At 35.4% G+C, this 21631-nt stretch overlaps 1 protein-coding gene across 1 annotated transcript in view; it reads left to right on the plus strand.

Annotated features, from left to right (window-relative positions):
- The window catches only part of SLC9C1 (solute carrier family 9 member C1), a gene marked incomplete at its 3' end in the record, with an annotated part of 109613 nt that overhangs the window by 55418 nt on the left and 32564 nt on the right, over positions 1 to 21631 (plus strand). The window contains exons 13-19 of the mRNA XM_079921431.1: positions 121 to 240; positions 8835 to 9030; positions 12521 to 12709; positions 13768 to 13917; positions 15821 to 15872; positions 17096 to 17244; positions 20944 to 21069. Coding sequence (XP_079777557.1) covers positions 121 to 240; positions 8835 to 9030; positions 12521 to 12709; positions 13768 to 13917; positions 15821 to 15872; positions 17096 to 17244; positions 20944 to 21069 — 982 coding nt within the window. The remainder of the gene's footprint in view (positions 1 to 120; positions 241 to 8834; positions 9031 to 12520; positions 12710 to 13767; positions 13918 to 15820; positions 15873 to 17095; positions 17245 to 20943; positions 21070 to 21631) is intronic.

Consider the following 21631-nt stretch of genomic DNA (forward strand, 5'->3'; position numbering starts at 1 on the left):
CTCATTTCCTGTCGTCACTGGACAAAATAGTTTTCCTGCCTCCTGACAATACTGCATTAAACTTATCTCAAAAATTTTAAAGCATATTTAAAGGTTCTTCTTCTTTTTTCTTTTTTTTAGATATATGAGTGCAGAGACAATAAAGAATTATTCTGAAAGCAAAAAAATTCTTGTCTTTACTAGAAAAGTATTGCTCAACTGGGTGTATAATACGAAAAAGGAAAAAGGGATCCCATCAAGGTAAGTGCTTTTAAACCTTACTAGAAATGTTATTATAATCATTTGAAATTTCCTTCTATTTATTTTTAAAAATTTATATCCTGAATACTTTGTAAAATATTTTGAGGTGGTTTACAACGAAATTACTTACATACATACAAAAAGTTACTTAAAGAAAAAAAGATATAGTGTAATAACTTTTATTATAGAGGTAAATTTCATACAAGATTAAACATTAACCATTTTTAAGTGTACCATTCAGGGTTATTTAGTATATTCACGTTGGGCAACCAACTCCTCTGTCAAATTCCACAGCATTTTCATTGCCCCAAATGTAAATCCAGTACCCATTAAGCAGTCACTCCCCATTCTCTCTTCCCCCCCAGCTCCTGGATAGCACTAGTCTGCTTTCTGTCTCTATGAATTTACCTATTCCAAATGTATTATATAGATAGAATCATATAACATATAGCCTTCAGTTTATGGATTCTTTTTTTTAACATCTTTATTGGAGTATAATTGCTTTACAATGGTGCGTTAGTTTCTGCTTTATAAAGAAGTGAATCAGCTATACATATACATATATCCCCATATCTCTTCCCTCTTGCGTCTCCCTCCCTCCCACCCTCCCTATCCCACCCTGGAAGCAACCTAAGTGTCCATCGACAGATGAATGGATAAAGAAGATGTGGCACATATATACAATGAAATATTACTCAGCCATAAAAGGAAACGAAATTGAGTTATTTGTAGTGAGGTGGATGGACCTAGAGTCTGTCATACAGGGTGAAGTAAGTCGGTTTCTGGATTCTTTCACTCAGCATAATGTTTCTTCCACATTGTAGCATGTATCTGTAGCATAAGTTTCATCTACTTTGTAGCATGTATGAATACTTTATTTCTTCTAATGGCTGAATAATAGTCCATTGTACAGACGTGCTGTATTTTCTTTATCCATTCAACGGTTGATGAGTATTTGAGTTGTTCTCAGCTTTTGGTTATTGTAAACAGTGCTGCTATGAACATTTATGTACATGTATTTGTTTGAATTTCTGCTTTCCATCTTTTGGGTATGCACCTAGGAGTAAAACTGCTGGATCATATGAAAATAACATTTATTTAATTTAATTAATTTATTTAATTTCTTGAGGAAACACCAAATTGTTTTCCACATCTGCTAGATAATTATGAAATCAGGAAATGTGAGTCCATCCACTTTGTTTTCTTGTTCAAGATTGGTATAGCTATTCAGGGTTCCTTGCAATTCCATATGAATTTTAGGATTAGCTTGTCTATTTATGCACATAAAAAATGTCATTGAGATTTTCTTAGGGATTACATTTAGTTTGTAAATTGCTTTGAGTAGTATTACCATCTTAAAATATTAAACTTTCTGATTCATGAACATGGGATGTCTTTTCATTTATTTAGATCTTTAATTCCTGTTAGGAAAGTCTTAAAGTTTTCAGTGTACATGTCTTTGGTAAAATTTAATCCTAAATACTTTTATGCTATTTCAAATAAAATTGTGCTCCTGATTTCATTTTTGTAGTGTTTATTTCTAGTGTATAGAAATACAAGATATTTCTGTATATTGATCTTGTATCTTGAAGCTTTGCTGGATTCATTTATTAGCTCTAGTTGTTTTTTGTGAATTCTCTAGGACTTTCTGTATTTAAGAGCATATCACCTAGGGATAGAGATAATTTTACTTTTTCCTTTCCAACTGGGTTGTCTTTTATTTCTTTTCTTAGATTCAAGAGAGGTCTCCCTCTTCTCAATAGGAGTATCAGTAAATACCAAATGGATATTTCTGTACTATGGTTCTTTTAAAACCTTCAATAGTGACTTAGGCTACAACTTTCTAAGTACTTACTTCTGTTGATGTAACAAAGAAATGGAGATTTGAAAAACTAGGATTTATAGTCGTCTACCTTTTAGGCTGTCTCTTATGTATCACTCATCTCAGAGTAGGTAGTACAGATTCTGGAGTCAGATGGCTTAGTTTAGAATCCTAGTCTTTATCATTTATTAGCTGGATAAGTTTTACAGGTCTCAGTTTTCTCATTTGAAAAACGGATAAAGTAATATCGATGTCATATTCTGGAGACTGATATATGTAAAGCATTTGGCAAAATAACTGGCATATAGTAGGTACTAGTATATGCTAGTTGGGTTCACCTCTGCCTACATTATGGGATTGTTGTAAAGATTACATAAATAGTGTGTGTAGAAGCACTTAGTCCAGAGATTAGCACTAAGTAAGCACTTAAATGTTAGCATTTATTATTGTGCTAAATAAAAATTGAGTTCTCTAACCAGTGGATGAAGTCACTATCAAAGATGAACAAAGACACAAGGAAACAAATAATCATGAGAGTGAATCAGCAGAAATAACGGCAGATTTATATCCCTAAGACTTCAGTTATTAAAATTATCCAATATGGACTATAAGTATTAATGAAATGTTGATGTTAGTAAGTGATGGAATCACAAACATGAACAAGGCCAATCACCAAAAGAAGATTTATATAATGAAAATGAAAAAATATATAATTTATATATAAATTATATAACATGGAAAAAATATATATAATAGTTTCTACCACCTTTTCATTGCTTCCAAGGTAATTACCCTGGTCAGGTCTCAACACAGTTGGAGGGGAAAATATAGTGGCTGCTTCAGGAGACTACAACTTGTCAGCTGACGGAATTACAGGACCTGACATCAGCAAATACTAGTAGAACATATAAGGGGATGGGTCTTGAGGATATGGGACCAGAGGGCTGCAACATAAGGCCAGATTGGGGAGAAATTTATTGGCACAGAGGTCTTATCCATGATAATTCAGGATTCAACATTCTATCTAGGACACTTGGAGCTGGTGCTATTATATTCCTGAGATGGTTCTTTGAAGCTTGACCAGGCCAATAACCTACAATAAATGAAGTGCAGATGATAAAATTGGAATATTTAACCAGATTTATTATATTAGAATGAAGAACCAACCTCATGATCTTGTTCCCTGCGAAAGAACAGAGGATATTTCCCTTCACCAAGGCAACAGTGAGAAACTCAATGATAGATGTCCTCTGCAGGACATGGTTAACCATCATTAAGTCTGCTGTGGAACTGGCCTCTCTAGTATCAAAAGGAAATGGGAATGGCAGAAGACAGATGGCAACACTTAAATGTCAGAGGCAAGGTGGGCATACTTTATTTTGTGGACAGCAAACCTGGAGTAGCAGTCAGAGTGTTTGACCTAAGGATGGGTAACAAATATTGTATATTAAAAGACAATATAGACAAACAATTAACTATGTTATTACTTGACTTTTCTAAAGATAAAAAGGGAGAGCTGTTGAGCAAAGGGATGAAGTCAATTACTGCAAGATAGCTAAGTCAATTCTCAGAACCAGAGTCCTTGAGAAAGAACTGAAGCATCACAAATATGTAGGATAAATATTTCCTCAATCTTCTCTCAAATGGACATTTAATCATTTTACCAGAGTTCCTGTGCATTGGGAAAAGAAAATACTCAGACTCTGTTAGGACTTTGGGTTATAGCATTTTAAATGATACTGATATCAAAGGCTTGGAATACTATTGTGTTCCTCAAGTTAAACTGGGAGCTTTTAGGCCAGATAATTTATGGAGTTTCTGACCCAGTCTGTCTCATAGAAGTCCACCAGGTCCACTGTGTGGTTATTTCCCTAAGTCCCTAAGTGTATAATTGGGATGAATATACTTAGTGTCTAGCTGAACACAAACATCGCCTTGTTGACCTATATTGTAAGAATCATGGCAGAAATGGCCAAGTGGAACCCTTGGCCAAAATAGTAATGAGAAGCAATATAGCATTCCAGGAGGAGTTTAAAAACTAACGCCAACATTAAAGATTTAAAGGAATTGTAAGTAATTCCCATCATATCCCCTTTAATTTATCTATCTGACATAAACAAATCAGATTATAGTCAATTATCAATTTAAGCAAAAGGTAACCTCAAGTGTAATGCTGTGCCAGATGTGATTTTATTGCTGGAAGAAATTTTAAAAAGCAGTCTGTTCTCTCAACCAAGATGGTGGCATTGAGACTCCTGAACTCAATTCCTTCCATGGACACACCAAACCTACAGCTAAACATGGATGAGTTCTCCTTGAAAGAAATCCAGAAACTATCTGAGCAACTCCTACACATCAAGCTAATGAGAAAATACCTACTTTGAAACAGGTAGGAAAGGCTGAGACACACTTTCACCATAAAACTCACCCCCTAGCACAGACATACAATTGGAAGGGAACACACAGCTCCCAGTCTCTCCCAAGAAGCAAAGGGCTTGAGCCAATATCTAGTACCCCAACTTTTAAGACTTCACCCTAGGGGATGGGCCCCCAAAATACCTAGTTCTGAAATCTAATGAGGCTTATAACCACAAAATACACAAGACTAGAGCAGACAAAGAAACAGTTCTTAATGGGTTCATGAGGATGTTGTCTCCTTGGAAGGAGCTTGTGTAAAATTTGGCACCCTGGATTTTGTGGCTGCCACACAAAGGACACACCTCTTGATTGCCTGGCTCTAGTGGCCAAGGGGGCTTGTATTTTAGGACCCACAGGACTGTAGCAAACAAAGAAACACTTCTTAATGGACTACACCTCCAGGATTCAGTGCAGATGGAGCAGATAGAAATACCCATCTCCCAGTCTTTCCCTGAAAGAAGTCTATTTGCATACCTCAAAAGCTGCTACCTGAGGAGTCCAGTTTCCAATCAGCTTGCATCTAGGTGATGAATGATACTCTCCACAATGGGACACAAACAGGTCTTGGCACATCCTCAACTACTGGGAGCCACTAAGAGCAAATAAGGCAGCTTGGACAATCACGAAGGTCTGAGAGACAACCAAGAGCTCAGGCTAGGCTGAATGATAAGGTTTATCTACACAAGACCAGTCCATCAAGACTGAAAGAGGTGGCTGTTTTATCTAATATGCAGAAACCAACACAGAGCATGAAGGAAAATGAAGAAAGAGAGGAATATGTTCCAAACAAAAAAACAGAATAAAACTCCAGAAACACCTTAATGAAATTTAGATAAGTGATTTATCTCTTAAAGAGATCTATTAGAGTGATTTATCTGTTAGAGAGATCAAAGATGCTCACTAGGGTCAGAAGAAGAATGTATAAACAAAGGGAAAAATTTAACAAAGAGATAAACAATATAAAAATGTCCCAAACAGAAATCACAGAGCTGAAGAATAACTGAGCTGAAACATTCAATAGAGGGGTTTAACAGCAGACGAAATCAAGCAGAAAAAAGGATAAGCAAACTCAAAGACAAGGCAGCAGAATTCATCCAATCAGAGGAGGAAAAAAAAGAATGAAAAAGAGTGAAGATAGCTTAAATGACTCATGGGACACCATCAGGTGGACCAGTATTTACATTATAGGGGTCCCAGAAGAAGAGAGAAAGAAAGGGGCAGCAAACTTATTCAAAAAACTAATGGCAGGAAACTTTCTTTACATAGGGAAAGAAACAGACATCCAGATCCAGGAAACTCAGTAATTTCCAAATATGATTAATCCAAAGAGACCCACACCAAGACACATTAGGTAATTAAATTGTCAAAAGTTAAAGACAAGGAGAGAATATTAAAAGCAGCAAGAGAAAAACAATTTGTTATATACAAGGGACACACACACACCAATAAGGCTATCAGCATATTTTTCAGCAGAAGCTTTGTAGGTCAGAAGAGAATAGCATGATATACTCAAAGTACTGAAAGAATAAAAAAAGAAAAAACTACCAACCAAGAATTCCCTACCCAACAAAACTGTTCAGAATTGAAGAAGAGATAATGAGTTTTTCCAGGCAAGAAAAAGCTGAGGAATTCAGCACCCTCAAGACCAGCCTTACAAGAAATGTTAAAATGGACTAAAGTCCCTTTCAAGGTAAAATGAACGGGAATTTTTTAATAACAGGAAAACATATCAAAGTATAAATTTCATAAGTAAATAAATATATAGTAAAATTCAGAGTACTCTAATGTTGTAATAATGGTGAGTTAGTCACTTATAAATCTAGTATGAAGGTTAAAAGGCAGAAGTACTAAAAATAACTACAATAATTTGTTAATGGATACACAAGGTAAAAAGATGTAAATTGTAACATCAAAAACATAAAATGTGGAGAGGAGGAGTAAAAATGTAAAGATTTTAGTATGTATTCAAAGTTAAGTTTATCTTAAAATAGACTGTTATAAATATAAACATGTTTTATGTAAACCTCATGGTAACCACAAAGCAGAAAACAATAGTAGATACACAAAAGATAAAGAGAAAGGAATCTAAGCATACCACTACTGAAAATCATCAGTAGATAGGTATGGATTTACTATTGCCATTTGATAATTGTTTTCTTCCTACTTTATATAGTTCTTTGTTCATTTCACATTCTCTTATCTCTTAAATTGATGCAGCCACTGTGGAAAACACTATGGAGACTCCTCAAAAAATTAAAAATGGAACTACCACATGATCTAGCAATCCCACTTCCGAGTATATATCCAAAAGAAATAAAAACAAGATATCAAAGAGATATTTGCACTCCCATTTCACAGTAGCATTATTCACAATAGTTAATATACAAAAATAATGTAAGTGTCCATCAATGGATGAATGGATAAAGAAAATACAATGGAGTATTATTCAACCATGAGAAAGAAGGAATTCCTGCATTTGTGACAACATGGTTGGATCTTGAGAGCATTATGCTAAGTATAAACCAGACTGAGAAAGACAAATACTGCATGGTATCACTTATATGTTAACTCTAAAAATAAGTAAAATGAAAAAAATGAAATAAAATAATAGATTTTAAAAAGTCAACTCATAGGGACTTCCCTGGTGGTGCAGTGGTTAAGAATCCGTCTGCCAGTGCAGGGGACATGGGTTCAAGCCGTGGTCCAGGAAGATCCCACATGCTGTGGAGCAACTAAGCCCGTGTGCCACAACTACTGAGCCTGCGTGCTGCAACTACTGAAGTCTGCGTGCCTAGACCCCATGCTCCACAACAAGAGAAGCCACCACAATAAGAAGCCCGTGCACCACAACAAAGAGTAACCCCTCCTCGCCACAACTAGAGAAAGCCTGTGCACAGCAACAAAAACCCAACACAGCCAAAAATAAATAAATTAATTCATTCATTAAAAAAAATAGTCAACTCATAGAAACAGAGAGTAGAAACCAGAGCTGAGGGTTTGTGGAAATAGGGATTGGTAGAAGGTTACAAACTTTCAGCTATAAGGTGAATAATGCCTGAAGATCTAATGTAAGACATGGTGACTATAATTGAGAACACTGTACTTTATAACTGAAATTTGCTAGAGAGTAGAACTTAAATGGTCACACCCCCAAAAAAGAGTTATGTAAGGTGATGGGTGTGTTAATCAACTAGATGGGGGGAATCCTGTCACAATGTATATGTATATACATTGTATTGTATATATACATGTATATATGATGTACACTTTCGATATCTACAATTTTTTATGCCAGTTATACCTCAATATGGCTGAATTTTTAAAAAAATAGAAAAGGAAAACAGTCTGGAGAGAGGGCTGAGAAGGGCAAAGGCAGTGTTACCATAAACTTAACAAAGCTTACACTCTATGGCTCCTCCCTCACACTGGCACTGCCTGAGGCCTTGGAGGATTTTTGCAATTTGATGACAGCATCATATATGTATTCATAATTTCATCTTCTTTTCCTTAAACAGGGGTCCAAATTGTAAAAATTTCAGGTCCTGCGTAACACGGATCTACCTCTAAGAATAGAGAAATAATCCAGCACTTACCCACTCTTCAATCAATAATTGATTAATAATTTCATTTGAGTTTTAGCAATAATAATGCATTATTATACTAGTTGAATAATTTAAAAATAAAATTAAAAATACATTAAGTAATTCCTCTCACCCACAATTCTGTCTAGCATACTCAGTATAAAAATAATTTTTCAAAGCATGTACGTTAATTTAAAGTTTTTGATAAAATATGACCTAACCTGTTCCACTACGACACATGCTGGGATTTGTTCCAGATTATATGCCTTGACAAGGAAAAATGCTCATGATCCATTGCTAAGAGAAAAAACAGGTTATAGAACAATATGTATGATATAATTCCTTTTGTATTTATAAATATGATTATATAAACAAAAATATTGGAAAAATATTCAAACTGGTAATAGTAGCCATCTCTGAGAAGTGAAATTATTAGAAGGTGGGAGAGATTTGCTTTGTTTTTTTTTTAATATTTCCAATTTGAATTATCCCTGTCTTATGATCTGAAGTATTTCTACTAAAAGTATAAGTAAAAATGAATGAGAGGTGAGGAAAGTGAGAAAGAGGGGAAACCAGCCTGAAGATATTTAGCAGAGGAAGAAATTAAAGGAAAGTATATGAAGTAGGATGCCAGAAAGTGTATGGTATTGACAGCTACTTCTCAGAATTAAGCTGGGCTTTGTAGCTGTTGATGATTAGGACAGAACTGAGCATATATTGAAATTAATTCAGTGTAATTATTTTATCAGATAAAACTATCTTTTTTTTTACAGCCATTGCTTTCTTCGTGTATGTCATAAAATAGTATTTACTGATGAATTTGAGTATGTCGGATATCTTGTGATACTAATGAATATATTTCCTATTATAATTTCTTGGATATCTGTGTTAAACGATATCTATGAGCTTGAATTAGCATATGCTAACTACTCTTTTCTTGCATTTTATATCACGGAGGCACTGCTTAAGGTAAGCTAAAATGTGATTTTGTGTGTGTGTTTGTGTGTGTGTGTGTGATATGTCTAACAGGGAGATTTCCTAATTTCATTTTTCAACACTAGCTACAGACAGTTTTCCAAAGGAGTGTATAAAATTCTCCCTCACTCCTCAAACAAATTTATTTTTTAAAGGTGATTTTAGGGTGACAATAGAAAATATTCATACTTTAAGGATTGATTTTGTATTTGCAAATTTTTAATTAGTGTGTGTCAAAGAGATGCAGAGTGAGTTAAAAAGGTATTGGCAAAGTTCTTTAACTTAGCAGAGAGGTGAGCACCTGGATGTTCATTTTATTATTTTTTTTTAATGGAAGATTTTTTCTTTCTTTCTTTCTTTCTTTCTTTCTTTCTTTCTTTCTTTCTTTCTTTCTTTCTTTCTTTCTTTCTTTCTTTCTTTCTTTCTTTCTTTCCTTATTTTTGGCTGCTTTGGGTCTTTGTTGCTGTGCACTGGCTTTCTCTAGTTGTGGCACGCTGGGGCTACTCTTCGTTGCAGTGCGAGGCCTTCTCATTGCAGTGGCTTCTCTTGTTGCAGAGCACAGGCTCTAGGTGTGCAGGCTTCAGTACTTGTGGCATGTGGGCTCAGTGTTGTGGCACATGGGCTTAGTTGCTCCACGGCATGTGGGACCTTCCCGGACGAGGGCTTGAACCCGTGTCCCCTGAATTGGCAGGTGGATTCTTAACCACTGCGCCACTAGGGAAGTCCCATTTTATTGTTTTTATACTAGATAGATAAACAGATGGATAAGTAGATTGATAGAAATTCATTTATACTTGAAAAATATTTCATAATTTGATTTGTTAAATCCAGTATAAAGGTAGCTGTTAAATGATGGAAATGTATTGATGGGTCCACAAACTGATAATAGTATTGTGTCATATGGATCAAGTTGTAATATAAAATATTTTTAGCCAGACGATTTAAATAGAAGAATTATATATGATATTCAAACAAAGTGGATGAAATCTCGAATCGTTACTGGAAAATTAAAATGCTACTGCAGAGCTGTGATTGGTGGGGAGAGGGGAATGGCTTCACATTCAATCACATTGTATGTAATAAATTCCAATTAGTTGGAACGACCATAGGAGATGTCACCTAATTAAGAAGAAATAAAGCAATTAGGGTTAGGGTTAGTACCAGGGTGAGTGTGAGTAAAGGATTCCCTAAAATCACTTAATATGTACTATAGTGGAAAGAACACCGAGTTGTGATGCAGCAGACTTGGCTCTGGTTTTGGTTTTCTCTGACAGACAGTTAGCTGTTCACCAAGTCACTAAACTTTTCCCAACCTTAGTTTCTTCTTCTGTAAGATATCAGGGTTGGCCTAAATGAGAGGAAATGATTCCTCCAGCTCTGTGGTCTTTGTACTTTGCCAAGTTTAAGCTTCTGTCACAACTGTGCATAGCCATAGCTCCTTCAGTCAGGTCCACTTAAGAGAGCAGAAAAGGACTGCAGAGACTTCGCTACACTTCATAGCTAAGAGGGTACTCCCAAATGTGCAACTCTGTTCTTGTCTCTCCCTTCTATTTAACTCAGGATTCATCTTCACTGCCCGATTTACAAGCTTGCCTTCACTTATTTTCTTTGCTGTCTTTTCTACACAAGTTCAGTTCTGCCCCGTTTGTACTATGCCTATTAAAAATTCATTATGTTAATAACAACAATAATAAATGATCACTAAGGTACCAGGTATCATTGCAATTATAACATTTCAAATCCTTAAGTTAGCCCTTTAATGTAGATATATATTATGACTTGCATTTTACAGATGAGGGACCTGAGTCTCTGAGAAGCTGTTTAAGGTCACATAGCTAATGATAATAGAGTTTGGATCCAACCCCTCAAAGTTTGTGTTCTTTCTAATACACAATTCTACCTTAAACTTTCCTTCTTGTATTTTCAAACTTTTCCCAAAACACTCCTCAACCTATTAGAGTAATGGATCTTTTGAAACTTTCTCAGAGGAAGAGTAATCACTCTTCTATATCTGAGTGCTGGAGGCTTCCATTATCTGAATTTCTAACCATTCTTTAACAACCTTATATTTAACAAACCCTCTTCCTTTGAAGCCTACACTATCCTTTTATACCAAGCTCTTCCTCTCCTGTGGCTGTATTCTATTGACCTCCAAAAAACTCCTTCACGTTTCCAAATACTGGGCATCTGGATAAAGTCTTACTGTTGATACCAGTTCTTTCAGGTTCCTAAGAGAATGATCTAACCTATATTCTGTTTCAATAAGAAGGAAATGAGACATCTACAGTAGCTGAATGGTGCCTTGAGCAGGACCTCACAAGACCAGGATCTGGTCTTCTGCTCCCTAGATTCAGACACTGAATTTCCTCAGCCCCGCCAAATGTGAGCAGACTCAAGGGAAATGACTCTCTACCACTAAACACACAACAGTCTGTTTACAAACAAGCATGACAGTTTCTTAATTTGTAATCGAGCTTACACTTTCCCTGGCGTAAATAGGTCTGTCTCCTACAGTCTCTGAATCATAGTGAGTAGGGGGATCAGGCTGCTAAAAAAGACAAATTAATCAAATTTACAAATCAGTATCTTAAGTGTTATGATAGAGACCTACACAGGGTGCTATGGGAAAAAAATGGAGTTCCTTACACAGAATAGTAGGTTTAGAGAAGGAAGGCTATTAAGGAAAGGAGATGCTTGAGTTGAATTCTGAATAATGAATAGGAGTCAAAGTAGGGAGTATGTGAGTGGACAACAAGAATAAGGGAAAACGTAGAAGCAACAATGTGACACATACAAGGAACAATATTCCTAATGACAGGAGCTTAGGGATGGGTTGGTCACGATGCAGATTGGAGAGATGTTAAATCTGTGAGGAGGATATGGAAAATGAGACAGGAGACACAGACGTGAATTAAATAATAAAGGGCCTCATGGGTCAGGCTATCTCAACAACTTCCCTGGCATCAACTACCATTCATAGTCTAATGATTCCCAAACTCATGTCTCCAGCTCAGATTTTATTCTGAGCCTCAGATCATATAGACAACTGATGACTGGATCTCTTCAATAAAATACTGTGCAAACATCTCAAACAGCATATTCAAAACAAATGTATCATCTCTAAACCTACTCTTGCTTCAAAATTCCCCTGGAAACCTAATTTCCCAGGCTGGATTCCACAATCATTTTTGACCGCTCCTACTCTCTTAGTTATAGTAGGTTTTCAATAAAAATTTTTTAAATAAATAAAGAATGAATTAATAAGTTAGTAGGTATTTTGAATATTTTATCTCTTGGAATAGATATTTCAATATTTTAACCATTTAATTTCAAGTTGATATGATCACTTCCTAGTATTTTAGACAAGTAGAATCTTAAGGTAGATCAGAGAAAAACCTAACTAGTAATGTTTCAGTTATTATGGAAAATGGTGTAGTAAAAGCAAAAACAAATAAGATAATATAATTTCTTTTTAAATCGACAGATAGCAGCAATGAAGAAGGAATATTTTTTACATGCCTGGAATCTATTTGAGTTAACAATTACATTAATTGGCATCATAGATGTAATGCTTATTGAGACAAATTCCATTAATTATCATACTTTTGATTTGATTCAAACAGTGGCCTTTATAAAAGTTGTTCGATTTCTTCGCGTTCTACGCATTTTGAAGGTAAAGCACTATTAAATCATGCAGTTTCGAACTGCTCCTGACTGCTTCATGAAATATGGACTAAAATCAGTTTACTAGTTTTATGGTTTCCACTTTCTGTTGGGCTGATGTTTATATTTTAGATCCCTTTGACAAATTAAATTTTATAACAGATTATATTATGAATATCCAAGTTATATTAGAAATTTGTTTAGCACATGAAAGTACAGAAATACTCATCACAGCTTCTCCTTTGAATAGAGAGCACATGAAAACTCCAAAGTAATGTTTATTCTTATGAATACCTGAAATAAATGATGGAAATCAACAAAACAAACCATGTAGCAACAAAGCAAATAGTATACGTTCATACAAATTAAGAAACCGAAAAATACACATTTTGTGTTATATAAACTCATAATATTATAAAATCACAGCATCAAAAATGACCTTTGACTGTCTAATTAATGTCTTCCTATAACAAGTATAATGAGTAGTTATTTATTTCTATATGAGTGTGGAGATTATGGAGCATGGACTTAGGGATCAGCCAACTCTGCTGAAGTTAGGAGACTGTACAAGGGTAACAGATAACCTGGGGACTTAAACCCTCAGCAAAGAAACAATGAAAAGTTAATTGTGGGGCCAAACAGGGAGTATAGTTGTGGTGGACTCTCACTCAAATGAACCATCTAGTGAACAGTTTAGTGGGAGGTTTAGCAGGTAAAAGTGACAGTACTTTATAGACGGTCATTTTATGGCCTAAGCCCAGAAGATTAATCACATTGTTTTCCAAGAATTTAAACCAGTTGAAAATAGCATGCAATTCTCTCTAAGGGAAATAAGTAAAGAATAAAGTCTTAACCTCACAGAGACATCTAATATTATTAGTTACGGGGAAATAGCTCTAGCCATGAAATTATAGAGATACTATGAATAAAATAACGAAGAATCTTGACAAGTTACTATAGTTACCATTGAGAGCATGTCATTTTTTATTAATACCTATTTTAAACTAACCAACATAAAATCAACTATAATTTGTACAATTTATATTAAATAGTGGTCCTGTTTTTTAGCTCGTAACACCAAAGTTGCTGCAGATATTAGATAAAAAGATGAGTCATCAGCTGTCCTTTAAGTATGCTATACTAAAAGGATATATCCAAGGTGAAGCAGACATAATGACTATAATTGATAAGATTGCAAGTTCTAAACAGATTAAACAGGTGAGGAAAACTTTAAATACTAAGAAAATGGTTTATGTTCCTCACCCATCAGTCTCCCTCACCCATCATGTCTTCTGTCTATATATGACCTTTGATTCCTGGTTTGCTAAGAATTGTCTGTAAAAACTGAAACTGATCAACATTTAGATTACTCAAAAGGCTCCTTACTGAAGTGTCTATGCCATATTAACAAGTTATGAGGCTCTTGGAGCACATCCTTTTGTCCTTGTGGAGCTGTCATGAAACCTGTGTGCAGCGGTCAGCTTCTCTCAATGCAAGTTCCAGGATCTGTCAGGCTACAGATGCATTAAATAGGAAATATTGGAGGACGATAAGTGATGGCAGGGTTGAGCCAACGGACCTTCCTCATAATTCCCAAAGGCTCCTTCTATTTCTCTATATCCCTGATTTTCCCACAGTAAATAATGAAAGAAGTAAAGGATGGGGATATGGCAAATGGAAAGGAGTACCAATAACTTACTTAGAGGGAAATCACATCTAATTCTCTCATTATACAGATGAGAAAAATGAAGCCAAGAGAGGTTAAATGATTATGCCAAAGTCACACACATAGCTAATAAACAGCAAAGAGAATGCTAGGGCCTAAGTTCTAGACCTTATTTTTCATTTTCTCAATTAGGCAGATTATATGTCCCCACAGATTTGCCAGCTATGTGGAATTAAGCAGTCACCTTTCAAGATAATTTAGAACATTTGAATGCTATAGTCTTTTTTTTTTTTTTTTTTTTTTGCGGTACGCGGGCCTCTCACTGTGGGGAGAGGCCTCTCCCGTTGCGGGGCACAGGCTCCGGACGTGCAGGCTCAGAGGCCATGGCTCACGGGCCCAGCTGCTCCGCGGCATGTGAGATCTTCCCGGACCGGGGCACGAACCCGTGTCCCCTACATCGGCAAGCGGACTCTCAACCGCTGCGCCACCAGGGAAGCCCTGAATGCTATATTCTATATGCTATATGTCCAAAGCTTTGTAGTTGAGAACATTGACACTCAATATGTAGTTGAATACAAAGAGCTGTATCTTTTCTCTCTTCGCCACCTGTAACTATAAAACTATTTTGCTGCATTTTATTACCTTTATAACCACTCATATTGAGGATACACAGTAGAAAATACAGAAGGACTTGAATCTCTAAGATATTGGCCAGTTTCAGTCCTCATTTCTGCTCCCACATAGTTTGGTTAAAACTTCTATCTCATTTAAGGTTGAAAGCCACACCTGTTTCCGAAATTTGGAGGCTATCAAAAATTGAATGGGAGAGTACTAGCATGCCTGCAGTTTTCAGAATCAATAATATCCTAAAGTAAGTTACTTTAAGAAAAAATATATGACTTACCTTTAGGCTTCTCAAAATTAGCCTAGGTAATGCCGCTTCTTATCCTCTCCACCACTCTTGCTAGAGTAAAATAAAATTCATTGCACAAAATTCAATTCTAATTCCTGAAAAGTTCCCCATCATATTTTTCTTTAAAGTTATTTTTTTAATTCAGTTTATTTATTTATTTTTGGCTGCGTTGGGTCTACATTGCTGCTTGCAGGCTTTCCCTAGTTGCAGTGAGTGGGGGCTACTCTTCGTTGCAGTGCGCAGGCTTCTCATCTCAGTGGCTTCTCTTGTTGCGGAGTACAGGCTCTTGGCACACGGGCTTCAGTCGTTGTGGCACGCAGGCTCAGTAGTTGTGGAGCATGGGCTTAATTGCTCCACAGCATGTGGGATCTTCCCAGACCAGGGCTTGAACCCATGTCCCCGGCATTGGCAGGCGGATTCTTAACCATTGCACCACCAGGGAAGCCCTAAAGTTATTAATTTAGGTTAAAAATTCATCAGTTGCAAATGTAAAGACATTTTATAACAGTTTTGTTTCCCAAAACATTTCTTTTGTTCCGTAGATGTTATTAAGGAGGATAACGAAGAATACAGGACATGCTATGGAAGAGCTAGGTAGGTACCTCTCACCCTAAAGATCTAACATGACCATCTCTTATCATCGTTTCTTCAGAGAGGCAATGGTTTTGATAACGAAACTGATCTTTGAGGAGACCTACTTACTATCAATAATAAAATGAATAACTTCAACAATCAACATGATCGTATCTTTGGCTGGATGAGAATAGTGTAATATTACCCCTCCACATTTGTTCTCTCTGCCTTATACCACAGTGAAGGACTTTTAATTTCTGTTTAAAGAAAACACATTTGCATGCCATGGTTATGCATGTCTTTATCACCTTATAAATTCTGTTTTCTTCCAAACATACCTTCCTGAGCAACACAAGGAAAGAAGCTATTTTTTCCTCCGTTTGCCACAGAGTTGCCATCTGACAATTTAGGCTTTAAAACGAGTTGAAATCAGAACAGAGCCTCACAGATCGCTGATGTGACTGCTAGGACACTCAGTGCCCAAACGTGACAACAGCCTGTTCTCTGAATCACACCAATTCATGGTCCTAGTGCAGCACAAATCCTGGGAGTGAGACAGACACATCCCTATAGCACAGTGTTTACATGTATGGAGAAGAAGGGGGTTTGGTACCAGATGGTGGACAACAAAAGAACACAGCAAGCCTGGGAATGAGGCCAAGCATGAGAGATCTTGCATGGCAGATGGTTGTCAAGCCAGACAAGAGGTCATGACCAAGAAAAAGTCCTAAGTGGATGAAACTCTCATGGGCATCCAGGAATCCACATCAGACAGGCAGGAGAACATAGATGAGTGATCTAGATGCCCAGGCAGGACAGGTGGAAATGACCCAGGAGGAGTGAGAGAACTTGATCAGAAGCCATATTTAAGCACACAGTCTGTAGTCAGAAATCTTCATTTAAACAGAATGAAAAATTGGGTCATGAACTCCAGACCTAGAGCCCAGGAGAGCCTCTCAGTGTCCAGCATAGGTGCTTCAGTATAATTTTGATCCTAGGACTAGGGCTGTCTGTCCTTCACGGGCTTAGACACAGGTATGGGCTGCCAACAAGAAAATGTCAGGCAGAATTCTGTAACTATTGGTGAATTTTGATTGATTGTAGAGACCTCTTCAGGGAGAGATACATTTCCCTGTGGTGAGGGTTATACTCCATGAGTTTAAAGAAGAAATCTTAGCTTACTGTCCACATGAAATATTTAAGCAATGTCCTATTTCCTCTGAAAATATTTTGTTATTTTTCAGGCTACTTAGAGTATGACCACCCAGAAATCGCTGTCACTATGAAAACAAAGGAGGAGATTAATGTCATGCTCAGTTTGGCTAGAGAAATTGTTAAAGTTTTCAGGTTAAAAGGAATTCTTCATAAAATTGAAGGTTTTGAAATTAATAAGGTATGGTAGAATATTTTCAAAACAAATATACTTACTTGATATATAGTTATTTATGATCATCAAACCTACTTTTGGCTCTTTCCAATATAGGCCATTCCTGCAATATAAATATATAACTTAAAATAGTTGTCTAAAGAAAAGCACCTATCAGAGAGAGTTTCCTTCCTGCAGTTCTATTGGTCAACTTCCCTTTCCTTTCTTGCCATAGTGAGGGACAACTTCTTTCTACGCTTTGCACCCAGACTAAAGGTATAATGAAACTATTCCTCATCCTAGGCTAAACTGGGTATCAATATGTTCCTGGGAGTTACCTGTGACACTCAAACAACTTTTTCCATAAAAACTATGATTTATAAGAACACTCAATTATAGGGTAAGAATTAATTACATTTCCTTTCTCTAAGTTATTTAAATGGTACTGTGACATGTAAAAAGTTAGAGAGGGTCCCAACTCATTCTGTAAGTATAAAATTTATTCCCCAAATCGAGAATAGTATAAGGGGAAAAAAGTTATTATACTTGTGAATACATATATAAAACTTTTTAACACAATAGTAGCTAGTTGAATCTGGCATAATACACTATGACTAAGAAGGTTTTGTCTCCCAAAATAGCTATATAACTCACTTATTAAGAGATCAAAGAAGAAAAGTCATTTGATAAAATCCAACTCTCATTCAGAATGTTCAAAGGCTAATAAAAGAAGTAACATCCTTAACTGGATAAAAAGTATCTATTAAAAATCTGAAGCAAACATTGTATTAGATGGCAAAACATTTAGAATTATTCCCATTAAAGTCAGAACAGTACCATTCCAGGTAGTGAATGCTGTGCTTGTAAGTCTTAGCCAGATCAAGAAGAAAAATAAAAGGAACTTGAGAGATGGAAGTTTTGGAAAAAGAATAAAACTGTTATTTCCTATTGATTGTTTAATCTAAAACCCTAGAGAATTAACTTAAAATTAATAATATAGGATCAATAAAATAATTCAATAAGGTTTCCAGAAACAAGATCAACTTTCAAAATTATTCCACAACTAAAGAAAATGTGGAAAAATATTGTATTCACAATAGCAATTAAAAACTCTAAATCCTTAAGAATGAACCTAAGGTAAAATATGTATAACACCACATGGCAAGAACTAAAAGGCATAAAAAAAAATAAGTCTCCTTGAAAACAGGACCATGGAAATTATAGCATCTGAGGAATAGAAAGTAAAAGAAGAAAAGTCAGCAGAGTCTAAGGGACCTGTGAGATACCATCAAGTGGACCAACACATGCGATGTATATGTCCCAAGAAGACAAGAGAGAGAGAAAGGAACAGACAGGAAATTTAAAGAAATATTGGCTGAAAACTTTCTAAATTTGATGTAAGGCATGAATATTAACATCCAGGAAGCTCAGTGAACTTCAAGTAGGGTGAACTCAAATAGACCCACATCAAGGCACATTGTAATCAAATTGCTGAAAGATAAAGAGAGAATTTTGAAATCAGCAATAGAGAAAAAATTCATCACATACAAAGGATCCTCAATAAGATTATCAGCAGATTTCTCATCAGAAACTTTGGAGACCAGAAGAAAATGGGCTGATATATACAAAGTACTAAAAGAAAAAATAGTCAACTAAGAATCCTATATCCAGCAAAAATGTCCTTAGAAGTGAGAGGGAAATTAAGACACTTTCAGACAAACAAAATCTGAGGGAGTTCATTACCACTATACCTGCCCTGAAAGAAATTCTAAAACATGTCATGAAGATTGAAATGAAAGGACACTGGACAATAACTCAAACCCATAGGAAGAAATAAAAATCTCAGTAAAGGTAAATACATGGGCAATTATTAAAGCTAGTATTATTGTAATAATTGTATCTGACTCCATTTTTTTTGTTTTCTACATGATTTAAGAGAGTAATATATTTTTAAAGTAATTATTAGTCTAAAAGCTAGAATTATTACAGCTTTGGCTTGTAATGTCATATTTAAGAGATGAATGCATTTTTAAAAATATTTAGTTTGTGTTTTGGACAGACAACACATAAAGATGTAATATTATGACATCAACTGCAAGGGGTGGGGATGAAGCTGTTAAAGGAGCAGAGTTTTGTATGTTATGGAAGTTAAACTGTTATAAATTCAAATTAGAGTGTTATATTCTAGGATGTTAAATGTAACCCCTGTGGTAATAGAAAAGAAAATAACTAAAGAATTACATATAAATAAATGAGAAAGGAGTTTTAAGTGTTTCACTACAGAAAATCAACTAAATACAAAAGAAGAGAGTAATGCAGAAAATGAGAGACAAAAAAGGATACAAGATAATGAAAAGATGATCCACAAAAAGGTAGAGGAAATTTTCAAAATAAATATATCCAAAAAAGTGCTCATGTTCAGAATATATAAAAATATCTTACAAATCAATAAGAACAGGACAGAAAATTCATTTTTTAAAAAAAAAATCAGCAAAAGATATGAACAGACACTTCCTAACAGAGAATATTCTAGAGGCCAATAAACATAAGAAAAGATGCCAAATATCATCATCATAAGCTTAATGCAAATTAAACCCAAAAGTAAATACAAATACACAACCATCAGAATACTTAAAATTAAAATAAAAACAAAAATACTGGCAATACCAAGTGTCGGCAACTGGAACATTAGAGTGGGAATATAAACTGATGCAATCACTTTGGAAAATTATTTGGCAGAATCTACTAAATTTGGACATATACATATCTTAAGACCCAGAAATTAGATTATATAACCATATATACAACAGAAATGAGTACATATGTACAGCAAACAAGTATTCACTGCAGCATTTCAAAAGTCCAAAACTGGAACAGCCCAAATGTCAATCAACAACAGATAAATAAAGCTGTGGTATATTCATAAAATATAATACTACACAACAGTGAAAATGAAATGAATGAATGTTTACTCCTTGCAACATTATAGATGAATCTCAGAAACATAATGTTGAGCAGATGAAACCAGACACAACTAAGTACATACTCGTTGATTTCATGCAGATAAAGTTCAAAACCAGACAAAGCTAAACTATGGTAATAGAAAAAGAGTGATTAATTTGGGGTAGAAGTAATGACTAGAAGAGAACATAAGGGAGGATTCTAGGGTTCAATAAATGTTTTATTTTTTAATCTGGGTGCTGGTTATGCAGATATTTTCATGTGGTAAATGTTCTTTGATGGACATTATGATTTGTGCACTTTTTGCATATGTGCTATACTTCGGTAAAAGATTTATTTATTTTTCTTAGTTTCTGCTTTATAACAAAGTGAATCAGCTGTACATATACATATATCCCCATATCTCCTCCCTCTTGCATCTCCCTCCCATCCTCCTTATCCCACCTCTCTAGGTGGTCTCAAAGCACCGAGCTGATCTCCCTGTGCTATGAGGCTGCTTCCCACTAGCTATCTATTTTACATTTGGTAGCTGGGACGAAGTGAGAGAGTGGCATGGACATATAAGATTTACTTTTAAAAGTAATCTGTGACTTCAGAATAATGATAACATAGAAAAATGCTATAACGGGAGAGGTTGAAGGTTTCCATGGAAGAACAAAAATCTTAGAAGAGCAAGAAAAGGAAATAGTATAAAACCATAATTGTTTTAAACATTCTGTGAACACCAATTTTGTTCATCTCCTTTCTTAACTTTTGTGGTTTTAGTTAATAATGGCCAGAAAAAGAGAGATACTTGATCTTCAACCTATGTACAAACCTCTTACTGTTGACAAAGCACTCTATCATATTCCATGGCTAGATAAAGACCAAGACTGTATAAGCTTTATTCAGGTAATATTTGTATTTGCTAGTAATACTATCTCTAATGTATCAGCAAATGATATTTTAAAAGGTAAAGATTTAACCATGATACTCTTCAGTTTTAAATTACCTAAATGTCATTGATTACCTGTAGGATAAAATCAAAATCTCTTTGAATGACATGCAAAGTTCTCCCACAATCTGCCTCCTGCCTACCTCTCCATCTTTACTTTCTGTTACCCATGTGTCATATACCCCATACTCTATTTATACTGAACCACTCATGGTACCCCAAGAACTTTATACTGTTCTTTAAGTCCATTCCTCTGTGAGTGCTATTTACTTATCTTGAAATGCTCTTTGCTTTCATTTTTTCCCCCAAAACCTCCTCTGCTTATTGCTTCTCTGGAAACACCCCCACCACAGGTACTCTGAAAAGCAGGCTTTAGAGTCAAATACCCCACCAGTAGAAGAACATCCTATGGTCCATCCAGAGTTTGGAAGACCAAAGGAATCACCACTGTTACTGTATATCTTTATTATAGCATCATTACATTATATTACAATTATTATCTTTACATCTCTCTCCCCT

This window comes from Stenella coeruleoalba, assembly GCF_951394435.1.
Source record: "Stenella coeruleoalba genome assembly, chromosome: 5".
NCBI classification, from domain to species: domain Eukaryota; kingdom Metazoa; phylum Chordata; class Mammalia; order Artiodactyla; family Delphinidae; genus Stenella; species Stenella coeruleoalba.